General features: G+C 42.0%; 1 protein-coding gene and 1 long non-coding RNA gene across 2 annotated transcripts in view; one reads left to right on the plus strand and one right to left on the minus strand.

Moving 5' to 3' along the window:
* Window positions 1-17,217, plus strand: part of LOC135554471 (acid-sensing ion channel 2-like) — a 217,353-nt gene extending 200,136 nt beyond the window's left edge. The window contains exons 5-10 of the mRNA XM_064986798.1: window positions 129-185; window positions 10,678-10,831; window positions 11,466-11,557; window positions 12,480-12,559; window positions 13,510-13,578; window positions 14,264-17,217. Coding sequence (XP_064842870.1) covers window positions 129-185; window positions 10,678-10,831; window positions 11,466-11,557; window positions 12,480-12,559; window positions 13,510-13,578; window positions 14,264-14,365 — 554 coding nt within the window. The 3' untranslated portion in view covers window positions 14,366-17,217. The remainder of the gene's footprint in view (window positions 1-128; window positions 186-10,677; window positions 10,832-11,465; window positions 11,558-12,479; window positions 12,560-13,509; window positions 13,579-14,263) is intronic.
* On the minus strand, window positions 7,102-16,261 carry LOC135554473 (uncharacterized). The gene is made up of 3 exons (XR_010457699.1): window positions 16,180-16,261; window positions 10,619-10,793; window positions 7,102-9,206 (listed from the first exon to the last, which is right to left on the minus strand). It is a non-coding gene; the product is annotated as an uncharacterized LOC135554473 (long non-coding RNA).
* Window positions 17,218-20,821: the final 3,604 nt, after the last annotated feature.

A 20,821-nucleotide genomic window follows, 5' to 3' on the forward strand; every position in this document is an offset into this window, starting at 1 on the left:
CTGTTTACAGTTTGTTTTTCTCAAACTCGTAAGTCATTCAGAGGTACTACATTTCATAAATATATCTAGCAGAAAAGCTGAATCTGAACTTTCCTCCCCTTCCTTCTGTGCTCCTGCTGTCCTTCTAGGTGATTCTCCATTCTGTACCCCTGAACAGTACAAAGACTGTGCAGAGCCTGCCCTTGGTAAGTCCACACTATGAATGCACACAAACGCACACGCTTACATGTCTTTTTGTTGAAGGTACTACGCAGAGCACAGACCCCCTTGCGCATTCAACATCGTCAAGTTTCTTTGTAGGCCTTTTTGGCAGGAAAACTGTGAAGCCAGCTGTATCGCCTATTGCCTGTTTCTGTTTCCGAGTCTTTAATTAAAGAATGTGAAAAAATGTTTTGTCTGTTTGCTGCTTTTCATTAAATCATGCATATCTGTCCTTCATATGGCCTAAAATACATTTATTTAGGCTATAGCAGTGATCACCAACCGGTTGATCGTCGACCTCCAAGGCATTCCTAGTCGATCACCAAACATTTCTGTAAAAAACCCAACAATAAAGGCTTCGTTCCTATTTTTTTATTTGTTTCTCGCTGTTGGTGGTAGATGCAGTTGATTCAGCAGCTCCGGGAAGGCAAAATTTCCCTATTTTTAATCATTTCATGATTCTGAAGGTAGAACTCCACCTACCCAGCAGGCCCAGAGAGCAAATCAAGTGCACCTATAAGCCTGTTTTTATGAGTAAGTACATTACATGTTTAAGATGTTATCCAGCACTGTCAACACTTTGTTCAACATTTTTATGAGCCATAAAATGCATGTTCTCCCTACTTCCACTCACGCTATAACCAGCACTGCATCTGCAATAGATGAGCGTAGCAAAGTGTTCCGATACGCTTGCCTTGTTATTATTAGCGGCTTGTGTCTTTTTTAGGGTAGCCTAGTGGTTAGTGTTGGACTAGTAACCGGAAGGTTGCGAGTTTAAACCCCCGAGCTGACAAGGTACAAATCTGTCGTTCTGCCCCTGAACAGGCAGTTAACCCACTGTTCCCAGGCCGTCATTGAAAATAAGAATTTGTTCTTAACTGACTTGCCTGGTTCGCTTTCTCTGGTCATAGGAGTAACAACATGAATTGGTGCATGAGGCAGAAATAATGCCGTGTGAATTGAGTTTTTCCATCAGCTGAGGGAGGGAGAGCGGAGGGATGGTATTGTTGAGTCGAATGAGAGGCAGCCTCACCGCTGCTCCCTCCCTCCCCTCAGACTGACTATCAGATGCTGGCCATCAGTCCAGTAAAGACATACACCGCTCAAAAAAATAAAGGGAACACTTAAACAACACAATGTAACTCCAAGTCAATCACACTTCTGTGAAATCAAACTGTCCACTTAGGAAGCAACACTGATTGACAATAAATTTCACATGCTGTTGTGCAAATGGAATAGACAACAGGTGGAAATTATAGGCAATTAGCAAGACACCCCCAATAAAGGAGTGGTTTGGCAGGTGGTAACCACAGACCACTTCTAAGTTCCCTATGCTTCCTGGCTGATGTTTTGGTCACTTTTGAATGCTGGCGGTGCTTTCACTCTAGTGGTAGCATGAGACGGAGTCTACAACCCACACAAGTGGCTCAGGTAGTGCAGCTCATCCAGGATGGAGAACGTTCTGCTGCCTGCAACATCCTCCAGCATGACCGGTTTGGCGGTGGGTCAGTCATGGTGTGGGGTGGCATTTCTTTGGGGGGCCGCACAGCCCTCCATGTGCTCGCCAGAGGTAGCCTGACTGCCATTAGGTACCGAGATGAGATCCTCAGACCCCTTGTGAGACCATATGCTGGTGTGGCCTCATGTGGCTGGCGTGTGTCAGCAGTTCCTGCAAGAAAAAGGCATTGATGCTATGGACTGGCCCGCCCGTTCCCCAGACCTGAATCCAATTGAGCACATCTGGGAAATCATGTCTCGCTCCATCCTCCATCCACCAACGCCACGTGAATGCAAATGTGTGCCCTGACATACATTCAGGCAACATGGGTTGGGGAGAAAGTCGGACTCATTGGAAAAAAGCCAATGTTTCCTATATGTATGGCTTGTTTAACATAAACTTTATTATTATTTTTCTTACTATTGATGGCATCATGCTCAAGGCCTCCATTTGGAAGTTCATCGAGGCATTGCAACGACAGCAGCAACGAGGTGAAATGAGAAGGGAGCAGCAACTTGCTGGCATTCCACCGCCATGGCAAAGACCCTGCTACCACAAGCAACAGAAGGATCTGAAGTCGCTGGTTGAGAAGTAGCCAACACCACGACTCAACTGATGGAGTCTTACCCAAAGAGCGTTGCCTACACTTTCAAGTAGCAGTTGTGAATATTCCAAAATCCATCTGAGAGAAATGAGCACCTAGTCTACTTGGACACTTCTTCAAGTTCAACCCTTTCAATGACTCCAAAATCCTTATGGGACCAACACTAAGCTCATTCTTGGATGATTTGTTTGTTTTTGTCATGTAGCCTACTCTAGTATTTTTTGGATTATAGAAAAATATATATTTTAGGCCTACTTATTTTTGCCCCATTCTTTTTTGTATTTTGCTAAGCTTTTTTGTTGATAAATAAATGTTTTATAGTAAATAGTTGGTGTTAGTGGATGGTGTAAAAACTAGAAAAAGCCATGATTTAAAATGAAAATAGATTGTAGGAACTAGATATAGGTCTAGATATAGTATAGGCTGTTTTTAGCCTTCCGCCTTCATATAACCATATGAATTAATTGATATCCACTCAGTGGTCAGTTTATTAGGTATATCCATCTAGTACCGGGTCGGACCCACATTTACCTCCAGAACAGCCTGAATTCTTCGGGGAATTGAACCGTTGCTCAATTGGTATCAAGGGACTTAAGGTTTGCCAGGAAAACATTCCCCATAACTTTACACCAACAGCCAGTACCCTTGACACCACGTGACTCACTGTCTGTAGGATGGTGTACCGAACAAACAATATTCTACCCATATGAACACATTTATTTTAGGCTACAACTGAACCTATTTCTGTAGGCAATATTGCCTATACATGTCACGTTCGTCATAAGGATCGGACCAAGACGCATCGTGGTATTGTAAGGGATTTCTTCCATTGACGGAGAGGCGGACCAAAGCGCAGCATGGTTATTTTGATTCATGTTTAATAAATCACTTCACATGAACAAACTAACAAAAACAAGAAACGTGAAAACCCAAAACAGTCCTATCTGGTGCAAACACAGAGACAGGAACAATCACCCACAAACACACAGTGAAACCCAGGCTACCTAAGTATGATTCTCAATCAGAGACAACTAATGACACCTGCCTCTGATTGAAAACCACACTAGGCCGAAACATAGAAATACCCAAATCATAGAAAAACAAACATAGACTGCCCACCCCAACTCACGCCCTGACCATACTAAATAAAGACAAAACAAAGGTCAGAACGTGACAGGTATCCGTACATTCTCTTTTTAATGAATGAACAACAAACAAACCATGACACTATACAAACTAGTCCTGACAGGCAACTAAACATAGACAAGCACCCACAAACACCAAAGGGAAATGGCTACCTAAATATTATCCCCAATCAGAGACAACGATAAACAGCTGCCTCTGATTGGGAACCATATCAGGCCACCATAGACATACAAATCACCTCGACCTACCAAAACCCTAGACATACAAAACACCTAGACCTACAAAAACCCTAGACATATAAAAAACCCTAGACAATACAAAAACTAGCGTACCCACCCTAGACACGCCCTGACCTAAACAAAATATAAAGAAAACAGAGATATCTAAGGTCAGGGCGTGACAATACAACAGGAATCAACTAGATTCAGCTGCAGGCTGATTTTTTTTCTTGAGCGGATGGTTTGGGGGCCGGAACATAATTACAAATCATTTGTAGATTGCAAATTGACCGCAAGAAGCCCAAACAAATATGTTTGACAAAAACATTTCAAACCTTGCTTACATTTGAATACGATGTGTCTCTCTATTACGCATGGGAATACTTTGGAAAATATTTATTAAATTAAAATCTCTTGGAGCTGATTTCCTGGTGTTTTTAGTCTTTGATGTCAACAATGAAAATGCATTAAAAAATTGGGGGGCCAAATTTGGCCCATGGGCCGCCAGTTGGGGAACCCTGCTATACAATATTCTGCCCATATGAACAAATACAATAGCCATACATGATTTAATGAAAAGCAGTAAACATACATATTTAATAACAGACTCATAAACACAATCATACAACAGGCTAGAGTGCAGGCTGTACATCACTTCACAGCTTCCCCGATGCTTCACAGCTTCCCCGATGCTTCACAGCTTCCCCGATGCTTCACAACTTCCCCAGGAAACTCCTAGTCTCAAGTGGACAAAAGAGTAGTGTTCGTGGTAAAATATTATGCGTTGCTGCAGTGCTTCGTATTAATAGAATATTTACTGGGAGTGCAACACCTCCCTCCTCCTCTCTCTCACTCATCCTCTTGCTGTTGCTGTTTGGTTGATTCGGGATAAATGATTTAACATCATAGCATTCCTGTTTCTCCATGGGTTAGTGGACATAAAGATAGCATGAAGGAAAGGCATAGGTACATTGTGTCAACACAAGTGTCTTATCATTTCCCAAAAGATTTGACACATTTTGTATTAGTTAGCTACACATGAATTATTGATCATTCATAGAGAATACAGAGGTTCTCTCGTTTTGCTGGTTGACCCTGGTATTTATGATTAGCATTTACGCAGCTGTTTTTTTCCCCCTCTAGAAAAGCCAGGTCTAGAAGACTCCCTCGGTTCATTTTACTTTCATACTATACTGTATATATTACAAATAAGGAATCTGTGTTTGTCTGTGTGTGTTGAGAGGAGGGGGAGCTGTATGCATTCACATATAGAATAATCATTCACATACAGTAGGATCATTCACATACAGTAGGATCACTCACATACAGTAGGATAATTCACATACAGTAGGATCTCATTTTGTGCCTAAGCCCATCTATATTGAACTGTTATTTTCTGTAAAACTGGGATATTGACTTTTTATTCTCACTTTCTCCTTCGTCTAATTTTATATTAGGATGTTTTGATATATTAATTTATACCTTTACCACAGACTCATACTTTACTGAAGGGATAAATGAAAATCAGATGAGACAGGACCTTGTTTATTCCTCTAAATAAACTTTATTGAAAAGTGTTTGTGTGTTTTGTGTAGTAGGGGTGTCTAACTCCCCTGCTGATATCATTAAGGGGAGGCGTTCTCTCATTCTGTTACCTACCGGGCAACAAACACACACAAACACTGGCAATTATTACGCTTTGGCCCTGGCTCGTCCATTGTAATTAGGCAATGTGTCTCAAATAAAGAGGAAATGAAGCCAAGGTATGCTATACTGGGACTGTGGAGAGTTAGAGCTAGAGTACCCTCTTGTGCTTGTCCAGCCTGGCCAGCTCCCTCTCGCTCCCTCCCTCTCGCTCCTCCTGACTTGGTTTTATTTGAAATGCCTGTGCTTATTCCATCCAAACACACAGACCCAATAATTGTATGCAAATCAGTTCCTAGTTAGACTGTGAACCCACCGCACCGTTTTCACTTAGTAAAGTTTGAAGTTGTGCTTTTTTTAAACCAATGTGTCAATCAGGAAGTTTGGGAGACAGAAACAGTGTGGCTGCTGTCTTAATGGAAGACAGCTGCATCTGTTCTCACTGGAGGGTCCTGTGACTAGATTACAGAGGAACACAGAAATCTTCTCTGTGCCTAATTATACACACGGAGGAAAACACAGACATTTGTTGTCCTGTGAAATGTCGACTTGGATAGCATTGCCCACAGTAACGTGATCATACAATCACATTACTAGCGTAATCGTTTTAGAAATGCGGTCTCAATGCAGGATGAATGACAGAAGATCCTCTCATCTCACATATTGGTTTTAAACCAAACATACAATAAAAAGGATTAGCTCGTCTCCGGGTTGAACAACTGCTCGCTTAAATATAACATTCTGTTCACAGCCAAAGACAGCGTAATGGAGAGTGTTAAGTCATTAAAAACACTGTTTCTTAATAAGCTTGGAAATATGAAATAAAGCAGATGATTTGGTTAGAATAATTGTTTTTGACAGAGATGAGATGGTGGATAGAGAGAGAGAAATAGAGAAAGACAGAACGATAGAGGGAGAGAGAGCGAAGGAAAAGAGAGCGAATGAAATAGAGAGAGAGGGAAGAAGAGGAAAGAGAGATGTGGGGAGAGAGAGAAATAGAAAGAGGGAGGGAGTGTATAAATCAGGGTTATGAATGCACACTGCTACCCGGATCCAATAACCCCTTATTTGAATGAGAATGAAAAGCGTCTGAGGTGCCATATTGAATTTCCTGTTGCAATTACGTGACCACTTGGCCCTGAAGGCTATTAGTAATCCAAGGGAGACTCCGCCCTGCCCAGGGCGAGCTGGGGAGACTGCCATACTATTGTCACAGTGAGAGATTAGGGTTGGGAGATCAGATTTGATATTTTTATGCATTAAGGGAACCTAGCAGCAGGCTAGAATGGGTTGAGAATGTGAGTGACACTGGTTATTGTCAGAGGAAATTGATTTGGATAAGACCAGATAGATTAGACTATTAGTTTTATTCTTCCAGGAATGGATAGAAATGTCTGGAAAATTCATAAAACATTCCTGTGTATTTCATGAGGGCATTTACAGTGTCCACGGTTGTTGAGGCTAGTAGTTCATTTACAATCGGTAGAAAGTATGAGAATAGAAAGGTTCAGAGCTTTTGTGAAGCATCACAGCACAGTTGAAAAAATATGAAAAATGGAAATCCAATATAGATGGTGTGAAGAGATAAATGGGAGGGATTTAATGGAGCTGAAGAGTGGAACTAATAACAACAAGATAACAAATGTAAAATATGCTGTGTCTGTAAAATGTATATAGGTTTAGAACTTTTGTGAAACAGCACAGTTAAAAATATATGGCAAATAGAAATCAAACTGGATAAACATTAGAAATAGATCAAATCAAATTTGTATTAGTCACTTGCGCTGAATACAAACACAGTGAAATGCTTACTTACGATCCACAACTAACAATACAGTTTTTTTTAGATAAATAAAAACTATTACAAATGTATGTTTTTAAATAAAAATACGAATAAGAATAAGAAATAAACGTAACAAGTAATTAAAGAGCAGCAGTAAAATAACAATAGCGAGAATATATACAAGTGTAACAGTGTTCTTCGTTTGTCGCAAGAAAGTCGGACCGAAATGCAGCGTGTTGGTTACTCATTAATTTAATGAAACAAATGACGATACATGAAATAACTATTACATACAAAAACAACAAACGGAACGTGAAAAACCTATACAGCCTGTCTGGTGAACACTAACACAGAGACAGGAACAATCACCCAGGAAATACAAAGTGAAACCCAGGCTACCTAAATACGGTTCCCAATCAGAGACAACGAGAATCACCTGACTCTGATTGAGAACCGCCTCAGGCAGCCAAACCTATGCAACACACACCCCTAATCAGCCACAATCCCAATAACTAAAAAACCCCACTAAGAAATACAACAAACAATAAACCCATGTCACACCCTGGCCTGACCAACTAATTAACTAAAACACAAAATACTAAGACCAAGGCGTGACAACAAGGGCGTACAGGTACAGAGTCAATGTGCGGAGGCACCAGTTAGTCGAGGTCATATGTACATGTAGGTAGAGTTATTAAAGTGACTTTGCATAGATGATAACAACAGAGAGTAGCAACGGTGTAAATAGTCTGGGTAGCCATTTGAGTATATGTTCAGGAGTCTTATGGCTTGTGGGTAGAAGCTGTTTAGAAGCCTCTTGGACCTAGACTTGGTGCTCCTGTACTGCTTGTGGTAGCAGAGAGAACAGTCTATGACTAGGGTGGCAGGAGTCTTCTTCTAACACCGCCTGGTATGGAGGTCCTGGATGGCTGGACCCTACGCACTACCCACTGTAGTGCCTTGCGGTCAGAGGCCGGGCAGTTGCCATACCAGGCAGTGATGCAACCAGTAAAGATGCTCTCGATGGTGCAGCTGTAGAACCTTTTATGGATCTGAGGACCCATGCCAAATATTTTCAATCTCCAGAGGTTGTCTTGGTGTGCTTGGACCATGTTAGTTTGTTGGTGATGTGGATACCAAGGAACTTGAAGCTTTCAACCTGCTCCACTACAGCCCCGTCAGTGAGAATGGTGGTGTGCTTGGTCCTCTTTTTCCTGTTGTCCACAATTAACTCCTTTGTCTTGATCACGTTGAGGGAGATGTTGTTGTTCTGGCCCCACACGGCCAGGTCTCTGACCTCCTCCCTATAAGCTGTCTCATCGTTGTCGGTGATCAGGCCTACAACTGTTGTGTCATCTGCAAACTTAATGATGGTGTTGGAGTCGTGCCTCACTGTGCAGTCATGAGTGAACAGGGAGTACAGGAGAGGGCTGAGCACACAACCCTGAGGGGCCCCTGTGTTGAGGATCAGTGTGGCGGATGTGTTGTTAGTTTAGTGATGATCTTTGAGGGCACTATGCTGTTGAACCCTGAGCTGTAGTCAATGAATAGCATTCTCACATAGGTGTTCCTTTTGTCCAGGTGGGAACGGGCAGTTTGGAGTGCAATAGAGATTGCTTCATCTGTGGATCTGTTAGGGCAGTATACAATTGGAGTGGGTCTAGGGTTTCTGGGATAATGATGTTCATGTAAGCCACGACAGCCTTTCAAAGTACTTCATGGCTACAGACGTGAGTGCTACGGGTTGGTAGTCATTGAAGCAGGTTACCTTAATGTTCTTGGGCACAGGGACTATGGTGGTCTGCTTGAAGCATGTTGGTATTACAGACTCGGTCAGGGAGAGGTTCAAAATGTCAGTGAAGACTCTTGCCAGTTGGTCAGCGCATGCTTGCAATACACGTCCTGGTAATCCGTCTGGCCCTGCAGCCTTGTAAATGTTGACTTTTTTAAAGGTCTTACTCACATTGGCTGCGAAGAATGTGATCACACAGTCTTCCAGAACAGCTGGTGCTCTCATGCATGTTTCAGTGTCATTTGCCTCGAAGCAAGCATAGAAGTAGTTTAGCTCGTCTGGTAGGCTCGTGTCACTGGGCAGCTCTCGGCTGTGCTTCCCTTGGAGAGAGTGAGGGTAGAAGAAGGACAGGACTAAAAACAAACCTAATATAACTATTGTAAAATAGATTGTGTCCGTAAAAGGTCTATAGTGTGTATAAGCCGGAAGTAAAAGTCTAAGTGTAGTTGTTCATTATTTTACTCCAATTAGGGGAGGGGTGGTGGGGTTAGCGGAAAATAATAAAGGAAATATAATTTTAAAGGTATATGTATGTATTTATGTGTTTTTGTGTATGTACAGTACCAGTTAAAAGTTTGGTCACTCCTACTCAATCAAGTGTTTTCTTTATTGTTAATATTTTCTATATTATAGAATAATAGTGAAGACATCAAACTATGAAATAACACATATGGAATCATGTAGTAACAAAAAAGTGTTAAACAAATCCAAATATATTTTATATTTGAGATTCTTCAAAGTAGCCACCCTTTGCCTTGATGACAACTTTGCACACTCTTGGCATTCTCTCAACCAGCTTCATGAGCAATGCTTTTCCAACAGTCTTGAAGGAGTTCCCACATATGCTGAGCACTTGTTGGAAGTTTTTCCTTCACTCTGCGGTCCAACTCATCCCAAACCATCTCAATTGGGTTGAGGTCGGGTGATTGTGGAGGCCAAGTCATCTGATGTAGCACTATCATTTGTTTTCAACAGGACAATGACCCCAAACACACCATAAGTGTCACATTGCCCTTACACAGCCTGGAGGTGTGTTTTGAGCCATTGTCCTGTTGAAAACAAATGATAGTCCCACTAAGCGCAAATGGAGAAGCAATCCAGGTGAAGGTGGTTGAGAGAATGCCAAGAGTGTGCAAAGCTGTCATCAAGGCAAAGGGTGGCTGCTTTGAAGAATCTAATATATAAAATCATATTTTCATTTGTTTAACACTTTTGTGGTTTATACATGATTCCATATGTGTTATTTCATTGTTTTGCTGTATTCACTATTATCCTACAATGTAAAAAATAAAGAAAAACCCATGAATGAGTAGGTGTGTCCAAACTTTTGACTGGTACTGTACACATTTACAAAAAAAATATATGGGAGATTGGAAATGATAAATATAATTATATTGATGGAAGCTACAAAATCTGCAATTTCAAATCTACCCCATAAAAAAATATCAGTAGCAATTACACTAACCACCCTTCAGTATGTACAAATAGATCATCCTGGAAGCAGAAGGATCAACATTTATTTTCTCCCATCATTATGTCTTTAGTACACTGTCCCATGCATACTGTTAGACTCTGACATTTCTGCTAAGTGCATCAAGACATACGGCCATTCTGAAGTATATACAGTAGGGAATGCTGTTGAGATGGGTGTGTGTTTGTGTGTGTACCCTCAGTTGCCCTCAAACTAAGGTCAACTCTACCTCTCCTCTCTCTCCCCATCCTCACCCATTACCTCTCTTCCATCCATCCCTTCATCCTCTCCTTCATGTCTCCCTGTCTTCTCTACTGTAGCCAAGTTGTCAATGCTGGAGAGTAGTAACTGCATCTGTAGGACACCATGCAACATGACACGCTACAACAAGGAGCTGTCCATGGTCAAGATCCCCAGTAAGACCTCAGCACGCTACCTGGAAAAGAAGTTCAACCGCTCTGAGAAATACATCACGTAAGTACCTGCCTATAGGAGGCTCCAGAGGAACAGATGAATGCATTAGAAGGAAAAATGTAATATACATCAGCCCACAGTATCACATGTATTATATGTAGTAATAGTAAGGAGGGTGTGGGTGGAAAGTGAAGATATTACACTGAGATGTCTTTGACGCTCAGACTCATGGGAAAGAGAACTGGAAGCCTGCTATTGAAGAGATCCGTCATGTTATCATATAATGGGATTTTGATGATAATAACAATAGGCATTCTCTAGTGGATGCAGTCATCAGTTGAGATGCTACTCTACTAATGACATTGTATGGGACATGTGGTTCAGTGTGGAAGAATAAGCACCCTTACTTATGGCAATTGATAATACAACTATTGATATAGTAGGTATAGTATGCCCTGTATGTCTATTTCCACATTGACAGAAAGATAAACAAACTTTGAAAAGACTGATAGTAAATAAAACTTTCAAAAGCAATTTAAAAAACGGATGTGTTTAGACTGATGACCTGAAGAATGACTGATGACTTACCAGTTCATTGATTGATAGTTAAATAGGATGACAATATCAAGATAAATGTGTCTTCTCTTTAACACGATTGAAGTGTTATCTGATCTTATCGATGTCTCTCTTTCAGGGATAACATCCTAGTCCTGGATGTGTTCTTTGAGGCCTTGAACTATGAGACCATTGAGCAGAAGAAAGCCTACGAAGTGGCAGGCTTACTGGGTATAGTCAACTCTCTAGCTATTATCTACCTATCTTCTTCCCCTCTCTTGCACGCACGCTCTGGCTCTCGCTCTGGCTGTCGCTCTGGCTCTCACTCTCCATCTCCTCTCTCTCTCTCTCTCTCTAAAATTCAAATTAAGATACATTTAATTAAATAAAAAACAAGATTATAAAAAGAAAAAGAAAGAATGGCTAATAAATAAAGAACAACATGTCTGATGGTTATACACTATATATTACTATATAGTGTATATATTACTGTCAGTTATATTCAATGTAAATACTTCAGGGTTCAGGGTTATGGGAAGTCAGGCTATGGCAATCATATACATACTGTGTCTGGCAGTAATATTTGCGGTTTCTCCCTCCCCAGAATAATGTCATTAGTAAATGCACAGAAGTTGGGAATTGATTGAGATATTTTCTTGAAAAATATTATCTTATTCGGGAGTATTTCTCAGGAAAAAGTGCATCTCTGTCTCTACCTCCCCTGTAATGCAGTGACCACATAGACGCTCTTCTTTGGGTAGCCATGTCTTTTTGCGTCTCCCTTTTTCTATAGCCAGCTGGTGTTCCCTGAGCCTGTATTTGGTCAGGATCTGTCTCTGTTTTGTATCTCTGACAGAGTAGAGATATTCTGCATTTTTGTATTCTGTTTTGAGGGCCAAATAGCTAAATATAATATAATTTAGTTTATTCAGTATTTTGTTTCATTTTCCCAATTTGTCAAATAGGAGGTTTTCATTTCTGTAACAATGTGATTGATTTCCCTGTGTGATTGGATAATAGAGTTGTTTAGTGTTTTCAATAGCTGGCATAGGGGATTCTTTTCAGGGTTCAGCTCTTGGGTTTCCAGTGCTTGCTAGCTCTCTCTCTCTCGCGCGCACGCTCTCTCTCTAACTGTGTATTGTTGATCTTCCAGGTGATATAGGTGGTCAGATGGGTCTGTTCATCGGGGCCAGTATCCTTACCATCCTGGAGCTATTTGACTACGCCTATGAGGTCAGACATAGAACACACACCATGTAGAAACTTCCAAAGACACACACATTCTCACAAACGCATTATCAAACACTCTCACAGACAGTTATGTTTGGCGGAAGAAATAAGAACTACAAAATGAATAACAATTCATATCAGAGACACCCGTCTAATAGGTTACACACACATTTCTCCACAGACTCAAGGCCAATCACACACACACATATTCACATTCACATTTAAATTGTTGAGACGAAAGAGCCTTGCCATATATCTGTCTGGGCTGAGTGATTGAGGTGCGTGATCAGTCTTTTCATTAAGTCAGCTCAGCCGTTGGTCTCTCTCTCCTACTGCTTTGGTCTGCTTGGAGCTCTGCCAAGAACAAACCAGTCATTCTGTGCCCTCTGGGCTTTAGAAGTACACATGAAAAGTATTTTTTCCCAAACCTTTCTCATGTTTTAATGGGGAGTCTGTGCGGGGTGTTTTGTCACAGACAGAGAGTGCTGCTGCTCTGGCTGTGGTTTTAAAGACCTCCACTAAAATAACAGCCATGGTGATGTTTGGCCTTGAGTCAAGATATTATTACATATGCTGATGCCTAGTCACTTTACCATGCCTTCTTGTACATATCTACCTCAAATACCTGGTACCCCTGCACAGTGATCCGGTTCTGGTACTCCATGTACATAGCTCCATTCTTGTGTATTTTATTCATCTTATATTACTAGTTTTCATTTTATTATTATTTTTTAACTCTGCATCGTTGGGAAGAGCTTGTAAGCAAGCATTTCATGGTAAAGTCCACACCTGCTGTATTATTTATGGTTCCAATTATAACAGTTCAAATTCACCTTAAACTAAATTGGTCATAAGTTACCACAGCATGTAAAAAGCACACTTCATGAATCATTTTGTGATACTATGTATGTCCCTGATGACCCTGATAATGTGTGTTACATATATGTTGTCAGGTGGTGAAGGACAAGTTGCTGGACCTACTGAGCCGAGACGACGAGGAGGAGAGCCACGGAGAGGACGTGGTAAGGTCATGGGGTTAATCAGATGACAAACTGGACTGTCACACTGTTTGGAAAATGTTTTATATTGTATTTATGGCTTAGTATCCAGCCAAACCTCAATATGATTTATGTTATTCTGTGCCAGACAGCTATCCCAATGTAATTCTCAGTTATTGACAAGAAAGGAGATGACATCTCCAACTGAATCGTGTCAAAATGTCACTCAGTGTATTTTTTATTTTAATTAACCAGGTAAGTTGAATGAGAACACATTCTCACATACAGAAACGACCTGGGGAATAGTTAAGGGGGAGAGGATGGATCAGCCAATTGGATGATTAGGTGTCCATGAGGGCAAGTTTGGGTATGTAGCCAGGACACCAGGGTTAACACCGCTACTCTTACGATAAGTGCCATAAGATTGTTAGTGACCACAGAGAGTCAGGACACCCTTTTAACATTGCATCTTAAAGATGTCACTCTGCACAGGGTAATGTCCCCAATCACTGCCCTGGGACATTGGGATCTTTTTTCAGGCCAGAGGAAAGAGTTCCTCCTATTGGCCCTCCAACACCACTTCCAGCAGCATCTGGTCTCCCATCCATGACAAACCCTGCTTAGCTTCAGTGGCAAGCCAGCAGTGGGGTGTAGACGTGGCATGTGTATAAGTGTACTACACGCATATGTGTGTGTCACCCTACCTCAGAGTTCCTGTGACCCGGTGGGGAACCACTCGGAGGCCATCAGCCACACGGTGAGCGTCCCCCTACAGACCACCCTGGGCACGCTGGAGGAGATCGCCTGCTGAGCCCCCAGCCCAGCTCCACACACACACCAGGCAAGGCCACTGTGAGCCACCACCTCACGGGGAGCCAGTGAGCAGCAGCCTCTTCCACAGGCTACCAGGACAGAATGATAGCGACTTTGGTGGGGAGGATGGGTGGCTGGTCAGAGGAAAGGGTGGCTGGGTTGGGCTAGACTGGGCTGGACTGGGCCTCCCCTCCACACTGTCACTGTAGCACTAATGGGGATTAAGGAGCTGTCACCTGGACTTACTGGTGCTCTCTGTTACTGAACTGTTACTGTACTGCTGGAGGAGGACAGCCACCTCCCCTCCCCCTCACATGCTCATCTACCTGACTCATAGGTCTTCTCCAGTTCACAGACAGACAGACTGCACTGTAAACCTAACGGGAAGGGGCTCATCTCTGTCCTAGACATGTGTATTCACTAGTCACTCATCGGTCAGTACTGCCAGACATTGTACCATAACAGTTGCTGTGAACTGTCCAAGTTGCATGCGCTGCTTCCTCTCAGAGACGGTTTCTCTCTTTGGTGATGCTGATTGGCTGATGCTGGACTGCAGTGTTGCTTTACTGTACATTTTCCCTGTCTCTCTCTCTCTCTCTCTCTTTCTGTCATTCTCTCTCCGGGGCCTATGGGATGAGGCCAGCTATAGAAATAGAATGTATAGATTGATCATGGTTCACTGTAACATATTTCATATGACACATCCATCTAAGGCAGTTCCATTTTGTTGATGCACTGTTTTCTTAGGCGGCAAGTTGTATATCTACGGGAATGGCTGTTGGGTCTGTATTTGCATTCTTATTGGGAAAACATGAGTATTCTAAAGACTCAATTCCAAAATGACTGTTTTGCATTCGGTTATTTATTTTGTTGTTTAATGCATCCGTTCTATTGATTCCACTCCTATCAATTTACCACAAGGTGAGTACCCCGAGGGAAGGCAAGGTACTGAGCTGCTTCTCAACAACATATTAAACAGGTGCCATATTCCTATGTGTAAACTCATGTAAATGATTAAACGCTTGCCTCTTGGCGGCAGCGCCTCAGTGGGGTAAAAGCACTCATTGATGACTGAGGCTGAGCCAAAACCAGAGAGGTGGAGTATGACATTGTTTACCTGGCAGAATACAAGCAGAGTACAAATGTCGCTCATAAATGAACATGCTGAGGGGGTTTAGTTTCATTTCATCTGCATGATGTGGGTGTGTTGTCTGGTGAGAACTGACGGACTCCCAACTCATCATATTTTACATAATGGACTTGGCCCTTACATAGAGATATCCCAGCTAGAAATTGAATTGAATTGAAAATGGAATTTCCATGAAAATCACTGTTCTATTAATGGAAATAATGTTTGGACGATAATAATTGCACTGATGTAGATTCAGATGAGGGGAAATGATCTTCTGATTCATTTGAGGATACAGGGTGTGTTGTATTATTGTGTTAATATTGGTGTTGTAGTACGAAAAACTAAAATGGGTACAAGACAGTGTTCTGTCCTGTCTACAGTGGACATGTTATTGAAGGTCTTACATGAACCAACTTATGACTGGTTGACATTTTGATTTGAAGCAAATACAAATTTGCTAACAGAGCAGGATAATACTAACACAACGGATTCAAATAATCAAGCCCAACATGTTAAACCTGTCGTTTGCAGAAACGGGAGCCTGCAGAGTTTGCCAGGACTATTGTCCATCTCTGACTGAAAGAGACAATCTTTCTCAAATTGGAAGTGATTGGAATATTTTTTTAATAGACGATAGCCCCAACCAAACACATTTAATAACCAGTTAAAATGAAACTCACCAAACCATGGGTGGTGTGAAAACCACAGGAGGTGTTTTTCTGTTCTCAAAAAAAGTGACAAAGGACTTTCCAAAGCCCTGACATGAAACGCTGACTGGTCTGAGTCCATCTCAGAAAGGATTTGGTTTGCACTTTGTTTCGTTAACACCCTCCCATCTAGTGCCATCACACTAAAAAGGGCCATATTGCATCACTATGATATGACGAGTACATCCATCCAGAGTAGCATATCAACTAGCCATGGTTATCCAGACAGGCGGGAGGTAGCCTAGCAGTTAGCGTGTTGGGCCATTAACCGAAAGGTCGCTGGTTTGAATACCCAAGCCCATAAGGTGAAGAATCTGTCGATGTGCCCTTGAGTCAGGCAGCTAAACCTCATTTGCTCCAGGGGCGCCGTACTACTATGACTGACCCTGTAAAACAACACATTTGACTGCATCTATCCGGTGTATGTGACAAAACTTCTACTATGTCATCGTTATAATGTACAGTACAGGTGGGAATGAACTCCAAGTGCTTTGTGAACTATGATTTCCTGTCTGTTGTTGACCTGCTGTGTGTAATCTAATCTCTCATGTATGGCTTATCATGTCTCCTTTATCAGTGACCTCAGCCATCTCCAGGGGCGGACTTGCCATCTGGCATTTGCCCGAAATGCCAGATGGGCTGGTTCATTTTTAGCCTAGTGGGCCTGTCTAACGGAAAAAAAATATTTTGCTAAATTATCATTATCTGACCTTGAGGAAAAATATGGACCGGTGTGAGGACCTCAAGGAAAAAGATGGGCCGGTATATTGCAAATGCAAAAGCCAATTTCTGGTCCCAGTCCTCCCCTGCTTCTCACCTACTGTATAGATCTGTCCATGGAGAGAGGTGAACTACTATGGGACACATACTGAGTCTCAGTGAAAATGCCACTGGTTGTTTCTTCTCTTTTGTTTTCTATTGTTATTGCAGGACTGCTTTTTAATTTTGTGATGCAGCGTACAGTATGTGTTTTTAATGTGAAACGATTAAAAAAAATGTTTTTGCTGCGGGGTCCTGTCGTGTTTGCCTTCTTGTGTAGACGTATCCCTCATTTCTTCATAGCTTTGTAAGAGGATCCATCGTGCAGACCACAAGCATAATACTCTGTCATACAGTGCTTGTGGTTTGTGGGGAGGGGTGGGAGCTTGGGAAAAGGCATCAGCGTGTTGTGGTGATAGAAATGTAAAGGGGAGATCCTATTTCACTCTGACATCTCTACAACACAGACTTAATGTGCACTGAAATGTCCTCCTCTCAGCTCCCAGTGATAAGACACTCAGGACACCAGAGGACTCCTCCAAGCAGAGCAGTACTAGTAGACAGACTGAGGGAGAAAATTCACTTGAAAGCCATTTTGTGCTGCTGGTCAGGTTCTATTTTGCATCAGCACTCTCCAGGAACTCCTGCCAGCTATTTGCTCTGTCTGTATCAGGAGCTGTGTCTGTGTCTTCCCTCTGGGTGCCCTGTTGTTCCATTAATACAAGTGTCTTATAATATTAGAGTTCAACCCCAGGATCTACAAATCATATTATTTATGGATGACAACGTCCTACACAACACAAATGTTATGCAGTTAATTTAGCTCATGCTGCTGATACAGTGAATTGTGTGCACTTGATTTACTTGTAGAGTATTGCCAGAAAAAGCAATCTGCCAGCAGACGGTGACCTGAGAATATTTACACATTGATTAGGTTGATGGATGTGTAATTAAGGAACTTAATAGATTACCTGCATAGATTTTTCTCACTTAGGTTATTGCATAGCCAGTGTTAAAATGTGTTAGCAAAATATCTTGGTGAGGATGCACCAACACACATGGGCAAAGATGTCAGTCGAGCATACAATTTAGATTAAATGGGGAAATAGATTATACATTTTGAAACCGTTTTGTGGATGTTTTGTTCAAACCAGGGTTAAACAGAGAGAACCTGTGTGTGTTCATGACTTTGTGATGAAACGATATGACAACCATTTTTGCCCAGGAGGTACAGTATCAACACGTGAGCCAGTGTCTGAGCTGCAGTGCCCTCTCAGAGACAGAAACAGGCCTGGGTTCATCCGGAGTTCACTGGGCATCTTTTCGGCTTTAGACAGACATTGCCGGAGGTCCTTTGGTGGAGACTGTTTTCATGCAAGGCAGGGTGGAAATGTAGAGGCAATTTGCCACTGCTTAGAAACCTTGACACAGTGGCCTATAGATTTGTACAAAGTGAATGCATATTGTGAGGCAGCAATTCTAGATCATCATGAAATACTTAATTAGGGCTTAGATCATGAGACTGCTGTTGTCATTTTTGTTTACCATGGTGCTTGATATTTCTTTTGTTGCATATAAATGTATTTTAAATCATCTGTTGGTAATGTTGAACATCAATATTTTGCAAGCAGCATATGAGAAAAATGTTTGAATCTATCACATGCAACACATCTATTCAGGCTCTATTCGGGCTCTGACAAACAGAAGGTCTGATGGGTCCGCACTCAAAATGATGTTGCATGATTTATTATTGATGTATTATTATTTTCACAGAGCGCGATAGTCCCCTTTTGATTATCTATTCAAGCTCTGCTCAGAGTTAATTCATTTCCACATGGATAGAGATGCCATCAGTCAGCCGAGAAGCAGGAGGCAGAGAGTGGGGAGTTACAGAGGAGGGAGATATGTGCATGTTCCCCACTCACCTTATGTTGGATATGGGGTTTAAGATAGAAAGACATGGGGAGAAAAAGAAAAGTCAAGCTGAACAAAGCCACTAGTACAGGTCAGGCCATGCAGTTATCATAGTTTGCTAAATAAAAATAGGCAGGAGGAATATTTCAACATTTCAATTTTTTTGTGTTGTGCCTGTCAGTCCACAAACTGCCAGAGTGAGAAGTAATGAACCTGAGATACACCACCGTATTTGGGTTTTGGGCACATGTTTGTCGAACATCTCATTCCAAAATCATGGGCATTAATATGGAGTTGGTCCCCCCTTTGCTGCTATAACAGCCTCCACTCTTCTGGGAAGGCTTTCCACTAGACGTTGGAACATTGCTGCAGGTTCTTGCTTCCATTCAGCCACGAGCATTAGTGAGGTTGTGCACTGATGTTGGACGATTAGCCCTGGCTCGCAGTCGGCGTTCCAATTCATCCCAAAAGGTGTTAGATTGAGTTAAGGTCAGGGCTCTGTGCAGGCCAGTCAAGTTCTTCCACATCGATCTCGACAAACCATTTCTGTCTTGGCCTTGCTTTGTGCATGGGGACATTGCCATGCTGAAACAGGAAATGGCCTTCCCCAAACTGTTGCCACAAAGTTGGAAGCACAGAATCGTCTAGAATGTAATTGTAGCGTTAAGATTTCCCTTCACTGGAACTAACGGGCCTAGACCGAACCACGAAAAACAGCCAAAAGACCATTATTCCTCCTCCGCCAAAGTTTACATTTGGCACTATGGATTGGGGCAGGTAGCATTCACCTAGCATCTGCCAAACCTAGATGAGTCCGTCGGACTGCCAAATGGTGAAGCATGATTCATCGTGCTCCAGTCCAATGGTGGTGCGGTGTACACCACTCCAGCTGACGCTTGGCATTGCGCATGGCGATCTTAGGCTTGTGTGTGGCTGCACGGCCATGAAAAACCATTTCATGAAGCTTCCAACAAACAGTTATTGTGCTGACGTTGCTTCCAGGGGCAGTTTTGAACTCTGTAGTGAGTGTTGCAACCGAGGACAGACTATTTTTATGCACTACGCATATCAGCACCTGGTGGTCCCGTTCTGTGAGCTTGTGATGATGCCTACCACTTTGCGGCTGAGCCGTTGTTGCTCCTAGACATTTCCACTTAACAATAACAGCACTTACCATTGACTGGGGCAGCTCTAGCAGGGCAGACATTTTATGAACTGACTTGTTGGAAAGGTGGCATCCTATGACAGTGCCACGTTGAAAGTCAGATAAACATTGGCCGCAGAATGGCCTTACTATGGCGATTGCATAGCTGTGTGCTAAATTGTATCAGTTGTCAGCAACGGGTGTGGCTTTTATAGCCGAATCCACTAATTTGAAGTGGAGTCACATACTTTTGTATATATAGTGTACTTACTCGCACAACTGATATTGGTATCATAATAGCATTTCTTATCCAAAGACAGCTTAAGGTATGAAAGCTCTTTACATTTCCTGTTTATCAGAATGTTTGCCATTTGCTGCCAGCTTGGGATCGAAGGAAAAGTTCAAACTTGAGTCATACAACTCAAAATCATCCATTATTTGCATTACACTATTTCAATTTCTCCTTGTTTGTGACCCACCTTGGCAGCAGTTCATCCTTCATGCCTGAAACCGAATGAATTCCTTTATTCAACGCAACTCACTTGTGGTTTGTCAGAATTAATGAAGGATTTGTTCACCTCATCAGGCCATGACAAATAACCTCCACTATAGATAGGAACTTACCTGCCACTGGGCACAGACGTCATGTCAACGTATAGTTTTGGTTTACATTTGGTTGAGTTGTCAATTAACATGAATTTAACTTGAAATCAACAAAAATTTCAGCATGTCATTGGTGGAAAAAAATAAATTCCCTGACATTGATGACTTTTTGCAAATCCAATCAGTTTCCCACTG

This window comes from Oncorhynchus masou, chromosome 14 (genome assembly GCF_036934945.1).
Source record: "Oncorhynchus masou masou isolate Uvic2021 chromosome 14, UVic_Omas_1.1, whole genome shotgun sequence".
Taxonomy (NCBI): domain Eukaryota; kingdom Metazoa; phylum Chordata; class Actinopteri; order Salmoniformes; family Salmonidae; genus Oncorhynchus; species Oncorhynchus masou.